The following is a 19,817-nucleotide window of genomic DNA, read 5'->3' as shown; positions in this document are numbered from 1 at the left end:
ATGGGAGAAGGTCATGTGTTCTGATGAGACAAAAATAGAGCTTTTTGGTCTAAAGTCCACTCGCCGTGTTTGGAGGAAGAAGAAGGATGAGTACAACCCCAAGAACACCATCCCAACCGTGAAGCATGGAGGTGGAAACATCATTCTTTCGGGATGCTTTTCTGCAAAGGGGACAGGACGACTGCACCATATTGAGGGGAGGATGGATGGGGCCATCTATCGTGAGATTTTGGCCAACAACCTCCTTCCCTCAGTAAGAGCACTGAAGATGGGTCGTGGCTGGGTCTTCCAGCATGACAACGACCCGAAACACACAGCCAGGGCAACTAAGGATTGGCTCCGTAAGAAGCATCTCAAGGTCCTGGAGTGGCCTAGCCAGTCTCCAGACTTGAACCCAATAGAAAATCTATGGAGGGAGCTGAAAGTCCGTATTGCCCAGCGACAGACCCGAAACCTGAAGGGTATGGAGGAGTGGGCCAAAATCCCTGCTGCAGTGTGTGCAAACCTGGTCAAGAACTCCAGGAACGTATGATCTCTGTAATTGCAAACAAAGGTTTCTGTACCAATATTAAGTTCTGCTTTTCTGATGTATCAAATACTTATGTCATGCAATGAAATGCAAATTAATTACTTAAAAATCATGCAATGTGATTTTCTGTATTTTTGTTTTAGATTCCGTCTCTCACAGTTGAAGTGTTCCTATGACAAATATTACAGACCTCTACATGCTTTGTAAGTTAGAAAACCTGCAAAATCAGCAGTGTATCAAATACTTGTTCTCCCCACTGTATATACACACACACACACTACCGTTCAAAAGTTTGGAGTCACTTTGAAAGAAAAGCAAAAAATGTTGTCCATTAAAATAACATCAAATTGATCAGAAATACAGTGTAGACATTGTTAATGTTGTAAATGACTATTGTAGATGAAAACATATGATTTTAATGGAATATCTACATAGGCGTTGTTAGGTTCTTATTTTTAGAGTAAGTAACTCCACGGACACTAGAAAAGCTTAACAAGTTTAATTCTTCCCAAAGGGTCGATACAGCTGCATTCAGACATCACGTTTCCACCACTCCAATTTAAACACTCCTCCTTCTCTCCAATCCTTGTGTTTTATGGTCTGACAGGAAGATGAAGTGATAGAGTAATAAACCGTTCTGTCTCCCTTAAGGTGACCTGACCTCAACCCCCTTGATGTCTAATCCAAAGCTCTCCACCCGTATCACCTATAGCACTCCTGTGACTTCTTTCCGTCCACCCAGCACATTCCAAAGCCATCTGTCTCCTACAGATAACCATTAACTTCTGATGTAACAACCATGCTCTATCACCCCGCAGATACTATAGTATTACTTCTGATCTATCGTGTCTCTAGTATAGTAATGTTCAAAGTTTACCCAGAATCCAACAGCGTACAGAGGCCCATTATCAGCAACCATCACTCCTGTGTTCCAATGGCTCCTTGTGTTAGCTAATCCAAGTTTATAATTTTAGAAGGCTAATTGATCATTAAAAAAAACTTTTGCAATTATGTTAGCACAGCTGAAAACTGTTGCGCTGATTTAAAGAAGCAATACATTTGGCCTTCTTTAGACCATTTGAGTATCTGGAGCATCAGCATTTGTGGGTTCAATTACAGGCTCAAAATGGCCAGAAACAAAGAACTTTCTTCTGAACCTCGTCAGTCTATTCTTGTTCGGAGAAATTTAAGGCTATTCCAAACGAGAAATTGCAAAAAAAACTGAAGATCTTTGAAAATTGCCAGGCGAGCCATTTAGCTCGTCTGGTTGGCTCGTACAAATGGGTTTCCCTTTGTATTCCTTGATAGTTTGCTATCCCTGCCACATCCGACGAGTGTAAGACTAGCATCACTACTCAAGACGGTTCTGACCTAGAATACGTGGACAACTACAAATACCTAGGTGTCTGGCTAGACTGTAAACTCTCCTTCCAGACTCATATCAAACATCTCCAATCCAAAATCAAATCTAGAATCGTCTTTTTATTTCGCAACAAATCCTCCTTCTCTCACGCCGCCAAACGTACCCTAGTAAAACTGACTATCAACTATCCTACCGATCCTCGACTTCGGCAATGTCATCTACAAAATAGCTTCCAATACTCTACTCAGCAACTTGGATGCAGTCTCACAGTGCCATCCGTTTTGTTATCAAAGCGCCTTATACCACCCACCACTGCGACCTGTATGCTCTAGTCGGCTGGTCCTCGCTACATATTCGTCGCCAGACCCACTGGCTCCAGGTCATCTACAAGTCTATGCTAGGTAAAGCTCCGCCTCATCTCAGCTCACTGGTCACGATAACAACACCCACCCGTAGCACGCACTCCAGCAGGTATATCTCACTTGTCATCCCCAAAGCCAACACTTCCTTTGGCTGCCTTTCCTTACAGTTCTCTGCTGCCAGTAACTGGAACGAATTGCAAAAATCACTGGAGCTGGAGACTTACATTTCCCTCACTAACTTTAAACATCAGCTATCTGAGCAGCTAACCGATCGCTACAGCTATACATAGTTCATCTGTAAATAGCCCACCCAATCTACCTACCTCATCCCCATTGTTTTTATTTACTTTTCTGCTCTTTTGCACACCATCATCTGCTCATCTATCACTCCAGTGTTAATCTGCTAAATTGTAATTACTTTGCTACTATGGCCTATTTATTGCCATACCTCCTCATGCCATTTGCACACACTGTATATAGACTCTTTTTTTCTATTGTGTTATTGACTGTACACTAGTTTATTCCATGTAACTCTGTGTTGTTGTTTCTGTCGCACTGCTTTGCTTTATCTTGGCCAGGTTGCAGTTGTAAATGAGAACTTGTTCTCAACTAGCTTACCTGGTAAAATAAAGATTTTAAAGAGCCAACTTTGCAGGATTCGATCTTAGTCCGTTACTGATGCTTTGCCTGTTTGATGGCTCGTCGGAGGTCGTAACGGGACTTCTTAAAAGTGTCCAGATTAGTGTCCCACTCCTTGAAAGCGGCAGCTCTAGCCTTTAGCTCAGTGTGAATTCTGCCAGTAATCCATGGCTTTTGATTGGGATATGTATGTTCGGTTAATGTGGGGACGACGTCATCGATGCACTTATTAATGAAGTATGACTATGTCCTTAAGTGTTGTGCAGATAGCTGACGTGTGTGTGTGTGTGTGTGTGTGCGTGCGTGCGTACGTACGTAAACTACTGTAGGTATGTGGGTGAACCTGTCCCTCTTTCCTGTCATGGCTGGTCTGGCCCTCTGCACTGCAACAGAGATCAGTTTCAACATGCTGGGCTTCTCCGCAGCCCTCTCCACCAACATCATGGACTGGTACACACACACACACACACACACACACACACACACACACACACACACACAGTAACACAATAGTACCCACGTGCAGCCCTCTCCACCAACATCATGGACTGGTGGAGACACACACACACACACAATAGTACCAGCATTGATAACTTTTCTCACATTTCACAGTTTTGTCTTTTCTAAGGCAATGTAACACCACATGTTTTCATTGTTCTCTTCATATTCCCTTTCAGTTTACAGAATGTTTTTTCAAAGAAGCTACTAAGTGGAGACACCTACAAATTCAGGTAAGTTGTTTTTAGTTCCTCCATATTTTAGTAAATGAATGTAGGCCTGTTATGCCAGTTTTATATCCTGTACTAGATTATAATACCTGTTTAATTGTATCATAGGAATAAAAAAGCACAATACATCAGTGTATTAACAGATGTGTAAATAATGTGAGGAGTTGAGGAATTTGAGGTTTACTGTAGATTATAGTATGTGAAACTGTACTGAATAAAATACTTGTTCCTGTGTCCTGTTTAGCCCTCCAGATCTGCAGTTCTACACCAGTGCAGCTGCAGTCATTATGCTCATACCTGCCTGGGTCTTCCTCATGGTCAGTCACATATACAGTACAGTGCCTTCAGAAAGTATTCACATCCCTTGACTTTTTCCACATTTGGTTGTTACAGCCTGAATTTAAAATGGATTACATTGAGATGTTGTGTCACTGGCCTACACATAATTACCCCATAATGTCAGTGGAATTTTGTTTTTAGAATTGTTTACAAATTAATAAAAAATGAAAAGCTGAAATGTCTAGAGTGAATAAGCATTCAACCCTTTTGTGATGGCAAGCCTAAATAAATTCAGGAGTAAAAATGTTCTTAACACGTCACATACTAAGTTGCATGCATGCACTCTGTGTTGCAATAAGTGTTTAACATGATTACCTCATCTCTGTACCCCACACACACAATTATCTGTAAGGTCCCTCAGTCGAGCAGTGAATTTCAAACACAGATTCAACCACAAAGACCAGGGAGGTTTTACAATCCCTCGCAAAGAAAGGCACCTAATTTGTAGATGGGTACAAACATTTAAAAGCAGACATTGAATATCTCTTTGATCATGGTGAAGTTGTTATTACACTTTTGATGGTGTATAAATACACCCTGTCACTACAAAGACACACCTAACTCAGTTGCCGGAGAGGAAGGAAACCGCTCAGCAATTTCACAATGAGACCAATGGTGACTTTAAAACAGTTACAAAGTTTAATGGCTGTGATAGGAGAACACTGAGGTTAGATCAACATTGTAGTTACTCCACAATACTAACCTACATGACAAAGTGAAAAGGAAGCTTGTACAGAATAAAAATATTACAAAACATGCATCCTTTTTGCAAATAAGGCACTAAAATAAAACTGCAAAACATGTGGCAAAGAAATTAACTTTATGTAATCGCTGCCAAAGGTGACTCTAACATGTATTGACTCAGGGGTGTGAATACTTAAGTAAATTAGATATTTAATTTTCAATAAATCTGCTAAAATGTGTAAAAACATGTTTTCACTTTGTCATTATGGGTACTGTGTGTAGATGGGTGAGGAAAAAATATATTTAATTCATTTCGATTTCAGGCTGTAACACAACAAAATGTGGAATAAGGGGTATGAATACTTTCTGAAGGCACTATACCAATGTACTGTTGAGTATATTACATTTGTAAATGGCCTAATATAGAAGCTAGTCTGTTCTACGAAATATATTCCCAAATGTATTCTCAAATATTTTATTTTTTCTGTTACGCTGTGTCCTCTGAACTGATATGCATGATTGTTGCTGACACTCCGATGTTCAGAAGAGGAATTAGTCTATAATGCGCATCACTGCGCGACGCTCAACTCAATAGTGGTGTGTAGCTGCTGGCAAAGCAATTCAAAGCCTATACTTCATCACTCAGAATGCAACTTTCCAGTGCTACTATTTTTCCCATGTAGCCTATTGTTATTAAAACTAAATCAGACAACTCCATAGTAGAATAGTTGACCTATTTACCTGGTCAGCCTGTGTGTTCTATGTGAGAGAAATACTCCTCAAGGCGGAGGAAAACGTGTATTTTGACAAGCGGTCAATGCACAACAATTCTTAATGCAATCGTGGGAAAACACTTTTGAAGACAGTTTTGGCCATTGTTAAGTCAAGAGGGGATCCCAGTTTTCCATTGCTACTGCATTTATTTCTAAACTTCTTCAATTGCACAAGTGGCATTGTTTTTACAAATACAGTTGCAACCAGTGTTTCAAGCATTGTTAGGTGTAGCTTGTGGTAGAAATTCTATAGGAAGAGAGACTGCAGATTCTTACAAACAACAAATGTATTATAAGATTTGCAAAAACTGAAGCAATCAACCATAACTAAGAATAGTTCAGAGTTGAATGCCCAACGATCTGAGTTGTCACTCTCCTCTTATAGAAAGTACATTCTTTAATCTTTGTGACAGTTAGCAGATGTGCAGAAACAGGCCCTGGGAAAATCGTTTTAAAAATAAATTTAGCTCTTCTGTGTAGATCAAGAGAGCTAATATCTCCACCATCCTCTGTTCCTACTGCCGATCGCAAACACAGGTCGTCACATACTGCCGTCGCGCCCAAGTGTCTCATAAATCTTAGATTTATGACTACAGTACCAGTTAAAGTTTGGACACACCTACTCATTCCAGGGTTTTTCTTTATTTTGAATATGATGTCTGGCAAGTTTCTTCGTCTTTTTACACCAATAACAAATGAACTATATACTGTACAAATGAACTATATACACAACACAAAACCCTCAAAACACAGTTTTAGCGATTGCTTCGTTGCGGCGTGATACAAAGTTGGACTATTTGTAAACATCATTCCTGCTCTCGCCCATATATACTAACAATTTTAATATGTTACCTATTAGTATACACTGTCTTTGAATCTCGCAAGGATTATCCAACCCCAATACCAGCTCCAATTCTGTCGCCATGTAACATTATTCGGGTATTGTTACTGGTCCTATGGGTAGTAGTCTTATTGCTTTTGATTCTGTCCGTTTCCCCACTAAATATAATACTTTTCCTGTCGTACATTTAGCCAATTTCAACTCTATTGCCTCTACTCACTTTTCCAATGACCAACGGCCCCACACCTTAAACAGGGTGACTTTCACTGTGACTGTATTAACCGCACACACGGCTGCCAAGAGAGCGGAATTGGATTCTACTCAACTTCCTTTACTATTTCATTCCAATGAAAAAATGTTTCAAACCTCCCGTCAAAGCATACGTACAAATTTGATCAACATACTCACATACCCAAGCTGTGTTCGAATACAATTTACATACCGGCCATGTTCAACGGGTGTTGAGCATTAGTGAATTCAACAGTTAATCTGCGCTCGGAGCAGATAGCCAGAGCGAATTTACGAAGCACCCGATTTTACAATGTTCATTGAGAACGCACAATGACTATACCATTTATCTAAGCTAAGAATGACATAAATAATGAACGTTGGGTAGTTGGCATATAGTTAATATATCAATTTAACACTCAGAGTGCAAAATTGGGGCCCACTATACATGTTCGTGCACAGTAGGCTGTCTTTGGGTATGGTCCCTGTCAGCCAATTCTGTTCATAATATAAATCTCTTGTCAATGGTGAGAAATTTGCAGTGCAATGTAAGCCAGTCTGTGACATAACTGCCTTTCTGTTTCCAACAGCTGCCAGCAGTTGAGAAAAATTTGCCAATAGAGTCATAATGTGACCGCTCAATATCCTGTATGTCCCATGCATAGTACCAATCACATGTTGAGACCGTGTCGAACAGCATCATGAGATGACATGTCTCACGAGGCTGTACAACACTGAGGCCTTTTCCTTTGCAAAGAATATTAATCCCCAATTTACAGAAAGGTCTCTTCCTGACAAATTTACAGGACAACATGCAGAGTAAATTAATTGATGTATGTGTTATCAACTTTAACAGGTAGGGGCATCGTGAGCAACTCTTTCATAGTCACTCCTGAGGCTCCCACAGTGCTGACTGATTCATTTGGCATGGGAGGTTCGGACATAGATTTAGAGTTTATGACGGACATTGCAGCGCGCCAGTATCTACTAGAAAATTGATTAACTCACCATTGACGAAAAAACAAACCATCGGCTCCTCACGGGGGGTTTAAGAAAATCTTGAAATGCTGTCCAAGGGTGTCAGTTGTCTCTACCTTGTGTCAGTCCATATGTGGGTTGTAAAGGGTTGTTTTCGGTGGAGGTCCGGTTTTCCAACATTCCCCCGCTGCCCCCTGTTAGTTAGATTCGTTTCAACATGTTCTGGCGAAATGTACCTCCTTTCCTGTTGTAACAAGCGAAGTTCCTACCCAGTAGTGGTTGTCGTCCAGCCTGTCCGTCAGCACTGGCCCCCCCCCCCTTTCCTCTACCCCTTCCTCTTCCCCTCTGTCCATCGTCCAAGCCAGAGTCTATGTGTACGGAACGGATTTCCACTGCTCATGGGGCACCTCCTAGCGGTTTGCTGGTCCCGCAATTGTATCAGGTCTTGTTGGGGGTAGAGCTGCGGCTGGGGTGACAGCTTAGCGAGCTGCTGTCGGACAACCAGGGCTGGTGCAGTGGATACAGGGGTATCACCAATATTCCTTTAACTTTCCTGTCTTTCGGCTTCCCTCTCCCACTTTCTAAACTTGCCCCAATCTATTTGACATTTCTTGCCTTTCTTGGTTTCCTCAAACTTCTCTAACTTCTTTCTACATTCTGCTAATAAAACTTCACTCAATGTGCCTTTTTAAGGGAAAATATGCTACTTTGTGCCAGAGCGGTACCTGTACCAGAATGTCCCTGCCCCATTTATCTGCCAGTACCTTCACCGGTCCAATCAACGGAACGGGCAGACAAGGTTCTCCCTTACTGCTTTTGGCTCCCATTGTGAAACATTGTCCAAACACGCATACACACACAAAGCAATAGTGTTTGATTAGGAACGTCTTCCTTTCTTATAATTCAAATGATATACTACCGTTCAAAAGTATGTGGTCACTTAAAAATTACCATGTTTATCATTAAAACACACATGACATGAGTTGCAAAATGAATAGGAATATAGGCAAGATGTTGACAAGGTTATAAATAATTCTTTTTTTAATTTAACTAATAATTGTGTCCTTCAAACTTTGCTTTCGTCAAATAAACCTCAATTTGCAGCAATTACAGCCTTGCAGACCTTTGGCATTCTAGTTGTCGATTTGTTGAGGTAATCTGAAGAGATTTCACCCCATGCTTCCTGAAGCACTTCCCACAAGTTGGATTGGCTTGATGGCACTTCTTACGTACCATACGCTCAAGCTGCTCAATAGGGTTGAGATCCGGTGACTGTGCTGGCCACTCCATTATAGACAGAATACCAGCTGACTGCTTCTTCCCTAAATAGTTCTTGCATAGTTTGGATCTGTGCTTTGGGTCATTGTCCTGTTGTAGGAGGGAATTGGCTCCAATTAACCGCCGTCCACAGGGTATGGAATGGTGTTGCAAAATGGAGTGATAGCCTTCCTTCAAGATTCCTTTTATCCTGTACGAATCTCCCACTTTACCACCACCAAAGCACCCCAGATAATCACATTGCCTCCACCATGCTTGACAGATGGCGTCAAGCACTCCTCCAGCATCTTTTCATTTTTTCTGTGTCTCACAAATGTTCTTCTTTTGAAAAGGTGATTTGAAAAGGTGATTTGAGGATAAATACATTTTGGCTTTACTGCTATTAGCCCATACAAACTCTTTGAATAACAGATAGACCCCCCCCCCCCCCCAACAATCTAAAGAAAGTTTGTTCTGACGTGTCTGTCCTATATCTGAGAGATGTAAAGAAGATCAGGATACGTTTAAAAAATATATATATATATATTTAACCCCTTATTTTTGGCACGAAAGAGTGTACATGTATACTTCCATTCATTTATTTTTCAACTGGTGCTGGGGTACCTTCAGATGAGTATTGTGAGGCCTGTGGGCATCCTAGAGCAATACAAGTGACATATTCGTGAGACGCGAGACACTAGAGACGGAAGTTAGATCGGCTGTACCCACTTTAGATTTCCCATAGAGGGGTCATAATAGTTTGTAGGCCAAACCGATCGGATGCTACAGACGATTTTGTGAGAAGGCCGATTTTTGGGAAGTCTCATCTAGCTCTGTTACCTTTCACAGCAGATTCTGAAGTGCAAAAAAAAAAAACATCTCTACTGAAAGATATTTGGGGTTATTTTTTTATTTGTTGTTATTATGCTAATTATTATGCTAATTTGTTTTTGGGGGGGGAGTATGGACATCGACTTTAGGGGTTAAATGGGCAATGATATCTTAATGGCCAATGACAGGCCTACTTTATAATAAAAACCAAGCAAATATAGTAAATCATAATTCAGAATTATATAACAATTATATAACAATTATTAATAATAACAATTACATTTAAGTTACATTTAAGTCATTTAGCAGACGCTCTTATCCAGAGCGACTTACAAATTGGTGCTTTCACCTTATGACATCCAGTGGAACAGCCACTTTACAATAGTGCATCTAGGTCTTTTAAGGGGGGGGAGAAGGATTACTTTATCCTATCCTAGGTATTCCTTAAAGAGGTGGGGTTTCAGGTGTCTCCGGAAGGTGGTGATTGACTCCGCTGTCCTGGCGTCGTGAGGGAGTTTGTTCCACCATTGGGGGGCCAGAGCAGCGAACAGTTTTGACTGGGCTGAGCGGGAACTGTACTTCCTCAGTGGTAGGGAGGCGAGCAGGCCAGAGGTGGATGAACGCAGTGCCCTTGTTTGGGTCACATTATTGGTCACTGCACCAGGCTGGGAAGACTGCATCTGCAATAGGTAAGCAGCTTGGTTTGAAGAAATCAACTGTGGGAGCAATTATTAGGAAATGGAAGACATACAAGACCACTGATAATCTCCCTCGATCTGGGGCTTCCACACAAGATCTCACCCGTGGGGTCAAAATGATCACAAGGAAAAAAACGGTGAGCAAAAATCCCAGAACCACACGGGGGGACCTAGTGAATGACCTGCAGAGAGCTGGGCCCAAAGTAACAAAGCCTACCATCAGTAACACACTACGCCGCCAGGGACTCAAATCCTGCAGTGCCAGACGTGTCCCCCTGCTTAAGCCAGTACATGTCCAAACCCGTCTGAAGTTTGCTAGAGAGCATTTGGATGATCCAGAAGCAGATTGGGAGAATGTCATATGGTCAGATGAAACCAAAATATAACTTTATGGTAAAAACTCAACTCGTCGTGTTTGGAGGACAAAGAATGCTGAGTTGCATCCAAAGAACACCATACCTACTGTGAAGCATGGGGGTGGAAACATGATGCTTTGGGGCTGTTTTTCTGCAAAGGGACCAGGACGACTGATCCGTGTAAAGGAAAGGATGAATGGGGCCATGTATCGTGAGATTTTGAGTGCAAACCTCCTTCCATCAGCCAGGGCATTGAAGATGAAACGTGGCTGGGTCTTTCAGCATGACAATGATCCCAAACACACCGCCCGGGCAACGAAGGAGTGGCTTCGTAAGAAGCATTTCAAGGTCCTGGAGTGGCCTAGCCAGTCTCCAGATCTCAACCCCATAGAAAATCTTTAGAGGGAGTTGAAAGTCTGTGTTGCCCAGCAACAGCCCCAAAACATCACTGCTCTAGAGGAGATCTGCATGGAGGAATGGGCCAAAAAACCAGCAACAGTGTGTGGAAAACCTTGTGAAGACTTACAGAAAACATTTGACCTCTGTCATTGCCAATAAAGGGTATATAACAAAGTATTGAGATAAACTTTTGTTATTGACCAAATACTTATTTTCCACCATAATTTGCAAATAAATTCATAAAAAATCATTGTGCCTTGCAAAACTATTCAGACCTTGTTTTTTTTCACATTTTGTGTTACAAAGTAGTATTAAAATTTAATTGTCATTTTTAGTCAACAATATTCACAATACTCTGTCAAAGTGGCATAAAAAATTGCTTAAAAACAAAACATGAATACAAAAATGCATAACTAAAATATATTAGTTGCATAAGAATTCAGCCCCATTGTTTAAGCAAGCCAAAATTAGTTCAGGAGTAAAAAGTTACATGGACTCACTCTTAGGGTTTGACATGATTTTTAAATGACTAACCCTTCCTCTGTCCACAATACATTTCAAGCATAGGTTAAACTACAAAGACCAGGGAGCTTTTCAAAAGCTTCAAAGAAGAACAGTGATTGGTAGATGGGTAACAATAACACAATTGAATATCTCTTTAAGCATGGTCAAGGTAATAATCATGCTGTGAATTATGTATTAAGCTACCCAGACAGTGAAAAGAACACAAATGCACAGAATAAGAGTATTTTTTTCTGGTAATTGAGAACACACATATAGGAACACTTGATCTCGCGCGCCCAACAAAAGATCAGGTAGAATACTGAACATAAATCAGCAAAAAGTAGGTTATTAGATTTTGACTATTCCGTTTAATACAATAGATAATGAATAGCCTACAAAACAAAGACAAACGTTTTGAAATAATCTGGCATAAATTTGATAGAGGCGGGACAATTTGCAGGCAGACATGTGTTATCAATATTTATTTTCCAGTCAATGCTGGAGCCTAAATGATAGCCTATTATGTTTAGGAAGTTCATGTCCATGGAAAAACGACTGTGCAGGGCCCACAATGCAGCTCTCTACCCTAGAGTATATTGTGTAGCATAGTGTATACCGGTCTCCATTTGTTTTGAATATACACTGAACAAAAATATAAACGCAACATACAACAATTTCAACGATTTTACTGAGTTACAATTCATATCAGGAAATCAGTCAATTTAAATAAATTCATTAGTCCCTAATCTATGGATTCACATGACTGGGAATAAAGATATGCATCTGTTGGTCACAGATGCCTTAAAAAAAAAAGTAAGGGCGTGGATCAGAAAACCAGTCGGTTTTCTGGTGTAGCCACCATTTGCCTCATGCAGCGCGACACATTTCATTTGCATAGAGTTGATCAGCCTGTTGATTGTGGCTTGTTGAATGTTGTTCCATTCCTCTTTAATAGCTGTGAGAAGTTGCTGGATATTGGCGGGAACTGGAACACGCATTCGTACACATCAATCCAAAGCATACCAAACATACTCAATAGGTGACATGTCTGGTGAACATGCAGGCCGCCATGGAAGAACTGGGACATTTTTCAGCTTCCAGGAATTGTGTACAGATCCTTGTGACATGGGGCTGTGCATTATCATGCTGAAACATGAGGTGATGGCAGTGGATGAATGGCACGACAATGGGCCTCAGGATCTCGTCACGGTATCTTTGTGCATTCAAATTGCCATAGATAAAATGTAATTGTGTTTGTTGTCCTTAGCTTATGCATGTCCATACAATAACCCCACCTTCACCATGGGGTACTCTGTTCACAACGTTGACATCAGCAAACCGCTCTCCCACACAACGCCATACACGCTGTCTGCCATCTGCCCGGTACAGTTGAAACCGGGATTCATCCGTGAAGAGCACACTACTCCAGTGGCCATCTGCATTGCTTGCTGTTGGGGGCTTTTGGCTGGGTTTCTGTATAGCACTTTGTGACATCGGCTGATGTAAAAAGGGCTTTATAAATACATATTATTGATTGATCGAAGGTGAGCATTTGCCCATTGAAGTCGGTAACCAAGCCAAACTGCAGGTAAGTCAAGAACCTGGTGAGGACAATGAGCACGCTTCCCTGAGACAGTTTCTGACAGTTTGTGCAGAAATACTTTAATTGTGCAAATCCACAGTTTCATCAGCTGTCCGGGTGGCTGGTCTCAGACAATCCCACAGGTGAAGAAGGTGGCTGAGGTCCTGGGCTGACGTGGTTACACGTAGTCTGCAGTTGTGAGCTGGTTGGGCTTACAGCCAAATGTTCAAAAATGGCGTTGGCCCATTGAACATTGGACGTTGAACATTCAATTATCTGGTAACCGCTCTGTTGGACATTCCTACAGTCAGCATGCCAATTGCAAGCTCCCTCAACTTGAGACATCTGTGGCATTGTTTTGTGACAAAACTGCACATTTTAAAGTGGCCTTTTCTAGTACCCAGCACAAGGTGCACCTAATGATCATACTGTTTAATCAGCTTTTTTATATGCCACACCTGTCAGATGGATGGATTATCTTGGCAAATGAGAAATGCTCATTAACAGGGATGTAAATGAATTTGTGCACAACATTTTAGAGAAATACGTTTTTTGTGCATATGGCTGTGATCTTTTATTTCAGCTCATGAAACTTTTGACCAACACTTTACAAGTTGCGTTTATATTTTTGTTCAGTGTAGTATTGTGTTGTGCAGCCAAAGCTACTGATGGCAGATGCAAATTATAAAATACTATTACTATCATAATGATCGCCAAAACACTGGTATTATGTTGACAAATTGTTGCTTTAAAAACAAGCAATGAAATGATAATTGCACTGAGTGTGTCAGCCTTTTTAAGTTGGAATGAAAATGGTAAGTTAGCAACTTACCTGATATTTGGTTTGGGGGAGTGCCAACAGCTCCTTTGTGTTTCCAGGACATTTCAGTGATTGGGAAGAGTGGGCGTTCGTTCAGCTGGAGTCCAGACATCGTTCTGCTGCTGCTGTTTGATGGGGCCCTGTTCCACCTGCAGAGTGTCACCGCCTACGCCCTCATGGGACGCATCTCTCCCGTCACCTTTAGGTAAGAGTCTGACACACACAGGCAGGGGGCATCTCAATACAGTTAGCCATCATTCCCATCAGTTATTTTACCTCCGTACAGATGAAGGAAAGTAGATAAGGATAGAGAGCCACGTGAATTTATTGAGATGTCCCCCCCCACCCACTCACTTTCAGGTGGGACTATTGCCCTTTCAGGTGGCACTATTATCCTTGACAGTCAATTGCATTTAGACAGGCAGACAGTCTGTCAGACAGAAGCCACATTCAATAAATATTTAGTGCGGCCTGCAGCAGTGTCTAACACCCTCCCCTTGCCTCCACAGTGTAGCCAGCACAGTGAAGCACGCCCTGTCTGTCTGGCTGAGCATCATCTTGTTCAGTAACCACATCACGGTGCTCAGCGCTGCCGGCACGGCCCTGGTGTTTGTGGGCGTGCTGCTGTACAACAAGGCCAAGCAGTTTCAGAGACACACCTTAAAGGCCCTGGCCCACGCCCAGGCTCAGGGCCACAACTACAAACCACTACTGCAGGATCACAAGCTCAAAGCATCGGACCGATAGACTCCCCAGGAGACCAAGGGGGAGAGACCAGAGGTCTCTTCTCTCTAACTTTGATCATGTAGAACCTGATACGCAGATGATTTGACTAGACCATGTTTTGACTCGCGCCAGCATTATTACAAATGAGGGAAGTCAATGGTCATCATAGCACAGTAGAAGGATCTGTCACTCAAGTGAGTTTTCGTTCAGTAGGAATGGTCCATTTGAGAGGCTGGTTTCTCTTGAGGTTTCATTCGGCCTCACTTTGATGCATTCTCTGATACCTATGTGAACTTGTCTTAGTGTGTGGTCTGACCACGGACCACTGTTTGACAGTGGACTGGTGCAGCAGGTGTGAGCAAACTTTTTGGCTTGAGGGCCACATCCGGATTTCTAAATTGAACGGGGGCCACACAGATTTATTTTTGACTGATATGTTTGTCAAAATCCATTTTTGTGCCAGAAACATTCCAGTTATTTTTTAAATATATAGGTCCATTTATATTTCTATCTAGTTTTAGACGTTCATGTGTGGCCTGGAGTGTTTTATTTTTTATTTTTACCCAAAACAATTTCCCACCTCCCCAAAAAACAACTTATTTTAATTTGTTTATTTTTACCTCCTGTGGGTCGGATTGAATGGGCTCATGGGCCAGATCCGGCCAGGCCGTAGTTTTCCCAGCCCTGGGGCCTCATTTATCAAAGTTGCATGCGCACAAAAAAAGACTAAACTTTCCTGCGTCAGTTAGGCCTCAAAGTTTGGTGTTTATCCATTTTGAAGTTGACGGGAAAGTGTGAATATCTCCACGCAAATCTCAGGCCAAGCGTACACACTACTTCTAATGGTTGATCAACTATATTGCAAGCAAATATTCTTATTTCTTTCTCGTCTGAGTGTGCCAGAGCGCAGAATAACTGATGAATTTACAAACGCTGAACACCCGTTGAATAGGGCCGGTGTCAGTAAACGTCGGCAAAAAAACGTAATTAAATTGTTGCCAGCAGCACAGTTACAGTTTCCAACCCTCTGGATAACAAGAAAACAGCCTAACAAGCTCTGCTTAGGACCAGTAAAATGGTTAGAGTGAGGTGTTCTCTCATTTGTGTCTGGAAATAGTTAGCAAGCTAGCCAAAATTAGCCAGTTAGCTTGGGTGCTTGACTGCCATTGTGTGGTCAGAAAGCTCGGATCAACCCTACTGCTTGGCCAGAACGTCCAGTGTGCACTCTTGAGAGCGAAACATTTAAGAATTTACGAACGGACAATCTGACAACTCTCTGAATTTACGATCGCCCTCTGAGCGCCCCCTCTGACACTCTAGATTGAATTTATGACCACACCCTTAATCTCCGAGCATATACCAAGGCAGGAGATAGAAACACAATCACGTATTTATAAACAAAATATTGAACAACAATTTGTATTTTTCATGGAAGTGTGGGCTGTAGGAAGCATTTAATTTTAAATAGTTCAATAGACAATAAATCTTGCAGAATGTGCGACTAGTGTTTGGCACTCGCTATAGGCGGTATGCATTTTTTGTAAAGAAACATTCTGCCCACACCTCTACAGAAATATGATCACATTTGCCATTGAGCTTTCTTTTGCAACTATCATGGCCCAGTTCCAACATCACCAAATCAAACAGCAAATGAAGGCGTTGTTGTTACCATAAGTGAATCAATAAGTTTTACAGGCAGGGTTGTTCACGAACTCACAAATTATAGTGTATCAATGAAAACATGATTATGTTCCGTGCCACAGTTTGATAAATCGCAATAATTTGTTGCACAGGCAAATCAGGGCCGGACTACCGCATTTGGGCCCCCAGAATTTTTACATAATAATAATTCTGTTTAATAATGCTAAACAAGTTTTAAAGCTAATTTCCTGCAATTCTACACTATTTGACATGGGTCAGTGATAAATGTGCTTTTCTATAGCTCATCTCATGCTCACATTTTCTCCATGAGGCTGAGAGAAAATGTTGCAGTTTAAAGCATATTTCCTGCAATTGTACATATTTGTTCTATCATATGCATATGCTATCTGGAAGCCCCTGACCTCCAGGGGACCCACAACCCAAAAAAGGTTAGGGGCCCCTGGGCATGTGCCCTGTTTGACCGTTTGGTAATCCGGCCCTGACGTAAATCCTAGAATCTCCCAAGTATGCCAGAATTGAGTAAGAAATGTATGTGTAGTTGATAAATGAGGCCCCTGGTCAAGCACTCGGCCAGATCTTCAGACTTCACTTCACTGTTACACTGTCAATTCCTTTTGTTGTTTCATTCCTTCGCCTGTTTTCAAATAATGTGAAAACTCAGGATTTCTCTAAATGTGCATTGGTGGAAGTGGTTCAATACAAGTCTATTTTTTCTGCAAACTTGCCTTTTAGGATTTTATTTTTTTCCATTGGTCTTTAAAAAAATTGGTTATAGGCACATATTCTCGTTGACAAAACGGCTTTATTCTCCCGATTTCATTAGCCACCGTCCATCATAATGTAGAACAGTTAAGGCATTTATTAATTCCAATAGGGCATTAGCTCAGCTGTTTACCAACTAGTCACAAGTGAAAAGCAAATATTTGAGGCATTAGCCTGACTACAAAGGTGTGTCTTACCCTCAGGGGAGAAGAGGTAGGGAGAGTAATGTTTATTTGTTTTCCCAAAGCTCACTTTTGACACTGAACTTCTCACAGCAATGTGAAATATTTGAAAGCCTTGAGCGCAGTCTACAGAGATCATATCATCTGCAGTTCTTATAAATTCACCTATTTCTCTGATAATATTGTTTGTTCTTTTTCTTGCACGAAAACCTGAAAGGTTCCTTCAGTTTATTTATAGATAGATTGATTTGGTATGTTGTGGCATTGTGTAGCCTTCCACACCCATGTCTTACTTTATGTGCCACATTGAATCCTGTTATTCACTATGAGTCAGTTGAATATTTGGTTTAAAAGGGACTTCACTGTAAAGTGCCAATGACTTGGTGTACTTTATTTAAAGTGCTGTAATTCAAGTACTGTACATGAAACTGTTATTTGTCTTGAGTACATTCCTTTGTCTTTGTATTCTTTTTTAACAGCGCATTTAATTTTAGTCATTCGGGTTGTGAAACGCCCAAGGTCTCAACCATTTTAACCATTTCCTCTGTAATTTCTATATATTACCATTTGGGTGATATAATCTCATATTTGCATTAAACAAGCTCAATTATATCGATTTTGTTGAGGAATCTACAAGTACTGGTTTACTCCACTGCCTGCCTGTAGACAGAGAATAAGCGAGCAGACAGTGGGTGTACATCTCCTGCATTCTATCCTGGTTCTCGTCCTTGCCTTGTAACTGAATAATACCGGCATACCCAGGTGTGACTTTCCTCGCTATTTTAGCAATTAAGCACCAGGGAGAAACCAAAACCAGCAGTACATCGGCCCCCAAGGATGGGCATATTAATTCCAGAAACAGTTTAAGAACTAATCGGAAGCAAAACAACATTTTCTATTGGACAAATTTAGGTAGGTCCCTCCGTTCTGTTTGCTTCCATTTGAAAAAAATCCCCCAAAAATCAACAAAATCGGCATAATGAATACCTCCCTGGAGTTTGATGAGTTTGATTTACACCCCAGAGTATCCTGGATAGATGGAGTTGCCAACTTGATTAGAACATGGCAGTCCTGTGGGTTGAAAGAGCTAGGTGCAAGGCTTGAAATCCAACCTAATCTTATTCAACCTCTCTATTGAGCTTAGGTTTAGTGAAACTGGATCTCATTTTTGTCCTTTGTCTATAGTGAAAGTGTGGTCTGTTGGATAGGATAAAGCGAAACTACAGAACTGACTACATTTTGTAAGGGGAAGCTGACATAAAAAGGAAATGTGTCTGTTTGCTTGAGTGAATGGCACTGGCATTTCCTTGGTTTTGTTATAGTGTGGTGCTTTTCTCAGACTAACAACACATTCTGCAAAGGAAAGTTCCCAATATGTGGATGTCTCAAGTTTGGACAGATCATTTATGTGAATTTGACTAGAATGTAATCTTATGTTCCCTGACTATTGTAATCAATCAATGTTTATAGCTACAAGTTGAAAGTTCTTTCTGACTCCTGTTGACTGATTTTGTTTACTTAATTATTTTACAAGTGCCACTTTACTTGCACATGAATTGTTCCTTTAGGGCTGTTTCTCTGAATTCATGTTCTTGCCAAAATGTGATTTTCACTGATGGTCCAGTGTTGATATGATTACTGTAATTAAGATATTTACTGTAGACTTCAAAATGTTTAACCGATGGGGTATATCGAAGGCTACATAATTTCTACTGTTAAGTGAAATTCTCACCAGGTGACCTTTTTCATCTCATTCTCTGAGAATTTGCTCAGAACCTCGTTTTTTGTTTGTATTTTCTAAGTACTGTATCACTCATAAAAGAGAGGCCTCTGTCGTTTTTTAAAAGAAACCTGTGGACTAAGATTTCATGTTGATGCATTCCGCAAAATGATTGTGTTGGTTGTCATATGAACCAGACATAGTTTTACACTGATTTATCACCACTTTTCAAATTTAATAGCAATATGTCACAATTCATAATATTATACCTCTCAAAATCTGTGAGTCATAAGGATGAAAGGGAAAAGTATTGTGTAGGAAGGAGTACTTAGAGATTGACATTAAAGTCTGAAAGGCACTTAACCATCGGGCAAGACAGGAGTTTTGGCTGCCTGAAGGTTATGATAATTTGCCGGAAATGTAAATGAGCTATTTACTTGCAGAAATACCATATATTGTCTGCCTTGCACCTAAACATAGGGTAGCAATCAAAAAAATAATAATCACCTACTCAATGGGGCAACCTCAGGGCAGGCTTGCACGACTACTCAATTCACTTGCCCCAGGCAATAGGGCAACCCTTAATTTCAATTCCTGTTAAGGGATGGAAATATATCAAAATAGACCTGCTAATATAACAAAAAATGTATTGTGAAAAGGGGAAATGTTCATTAAAATTGTCAGTGAGGATGCTAATTGTATATTTTGGGGAGCTGTTCATGTGAATTTTATCTGAGATGTAATGATTTTTAATAATCGATAATGTTATGCACATGATTAATAAAATATATTTTTCTTCCGCATTTATATTGTTTTTTGTTTGTTTGTACTGTATCTGTCGTTTTGCACCTAGA

At 40.8% G+C, this 19,817-nt stretch overlaps 1 protein-coding gene and 1 long non-coding RNA gene across 5 annotated transcripts in view; one reads left to right on the top strand and one right to left on the bottom strand.

Annotated features, from left to right (window-relative positions):
* The window catches only part of LOC115102271 (uncharacterized), a 22,967-nt gene extending 8,954 nt beyond the window's left edge, over nt 1-14,013 (bottom strand). For 2 of the 4 annotated variants that reach the window (XR_003859429.2, XR_010460156.1), the window contains exon 1: nt 7,495-7,773. This is a non-coding gene — a long non-coding RNA (uncharacterized LOC115102271). Of the gene's footprint in view, nt 1-3,208; nt 3,277-7,494; nt 7,774-13,923 lie in introns of those variants that run through there. The other 2 variants (XR_010460158.1, XR_010460157.1) reach the window with 2 other exon arrangements.
* LOC115102270 (solute carrier family 35 member E2A-like) overlaps nt 1-19,766 on the top strand; it is a 23,678-nt gene extending 3,912 nt beyond the window's left edge. Inside the window, exons 4-8 of the mRNA XM_029622041.2 lie at nt 3,223-3,343; nt 3,571-3,624; nt 3,866-3,938; nt 13,971-14,116; nt 14,421-19,766. Of these exons, the coding sequence (XP_029477901.1) occupies nt 3,223-3,343; nt 3,571-3,624; nt 3,866-3,938; nt 13,971-14,116; nt 14,421-14,658 (632 nt within the window). The 3' untranslated portion in view covers nt 14,659-19,766. The remainder of the gene's footprint in view (nt 1-3,222; nt 3,344-3,570; nt 3,625-3,865; nt 3,939-13,970; nt 14,117-14,420) is intronic.
* Nucleotides 19,767-19,817: the final 51 nt, after the last annotated feature.

Source organism: Oncorhynchus nerka, linkage group LG20 (genome assembly GCF_034236695.1).
Source record: "Oncorhynchus nerka isolate Pitt River linkage group LG20, Oner_Uvic_2.0, whole genome shotgun sequence".
NCBI lineage: Eukaryota > Metazoa > Chordata > Actinopteri > Salmoniformes > Salmonidae > Oncorhynchus > Oncorhynchus nerka.
This window is presented reverse-complemented; position numbering and strand designations above follow the sequence as displayed.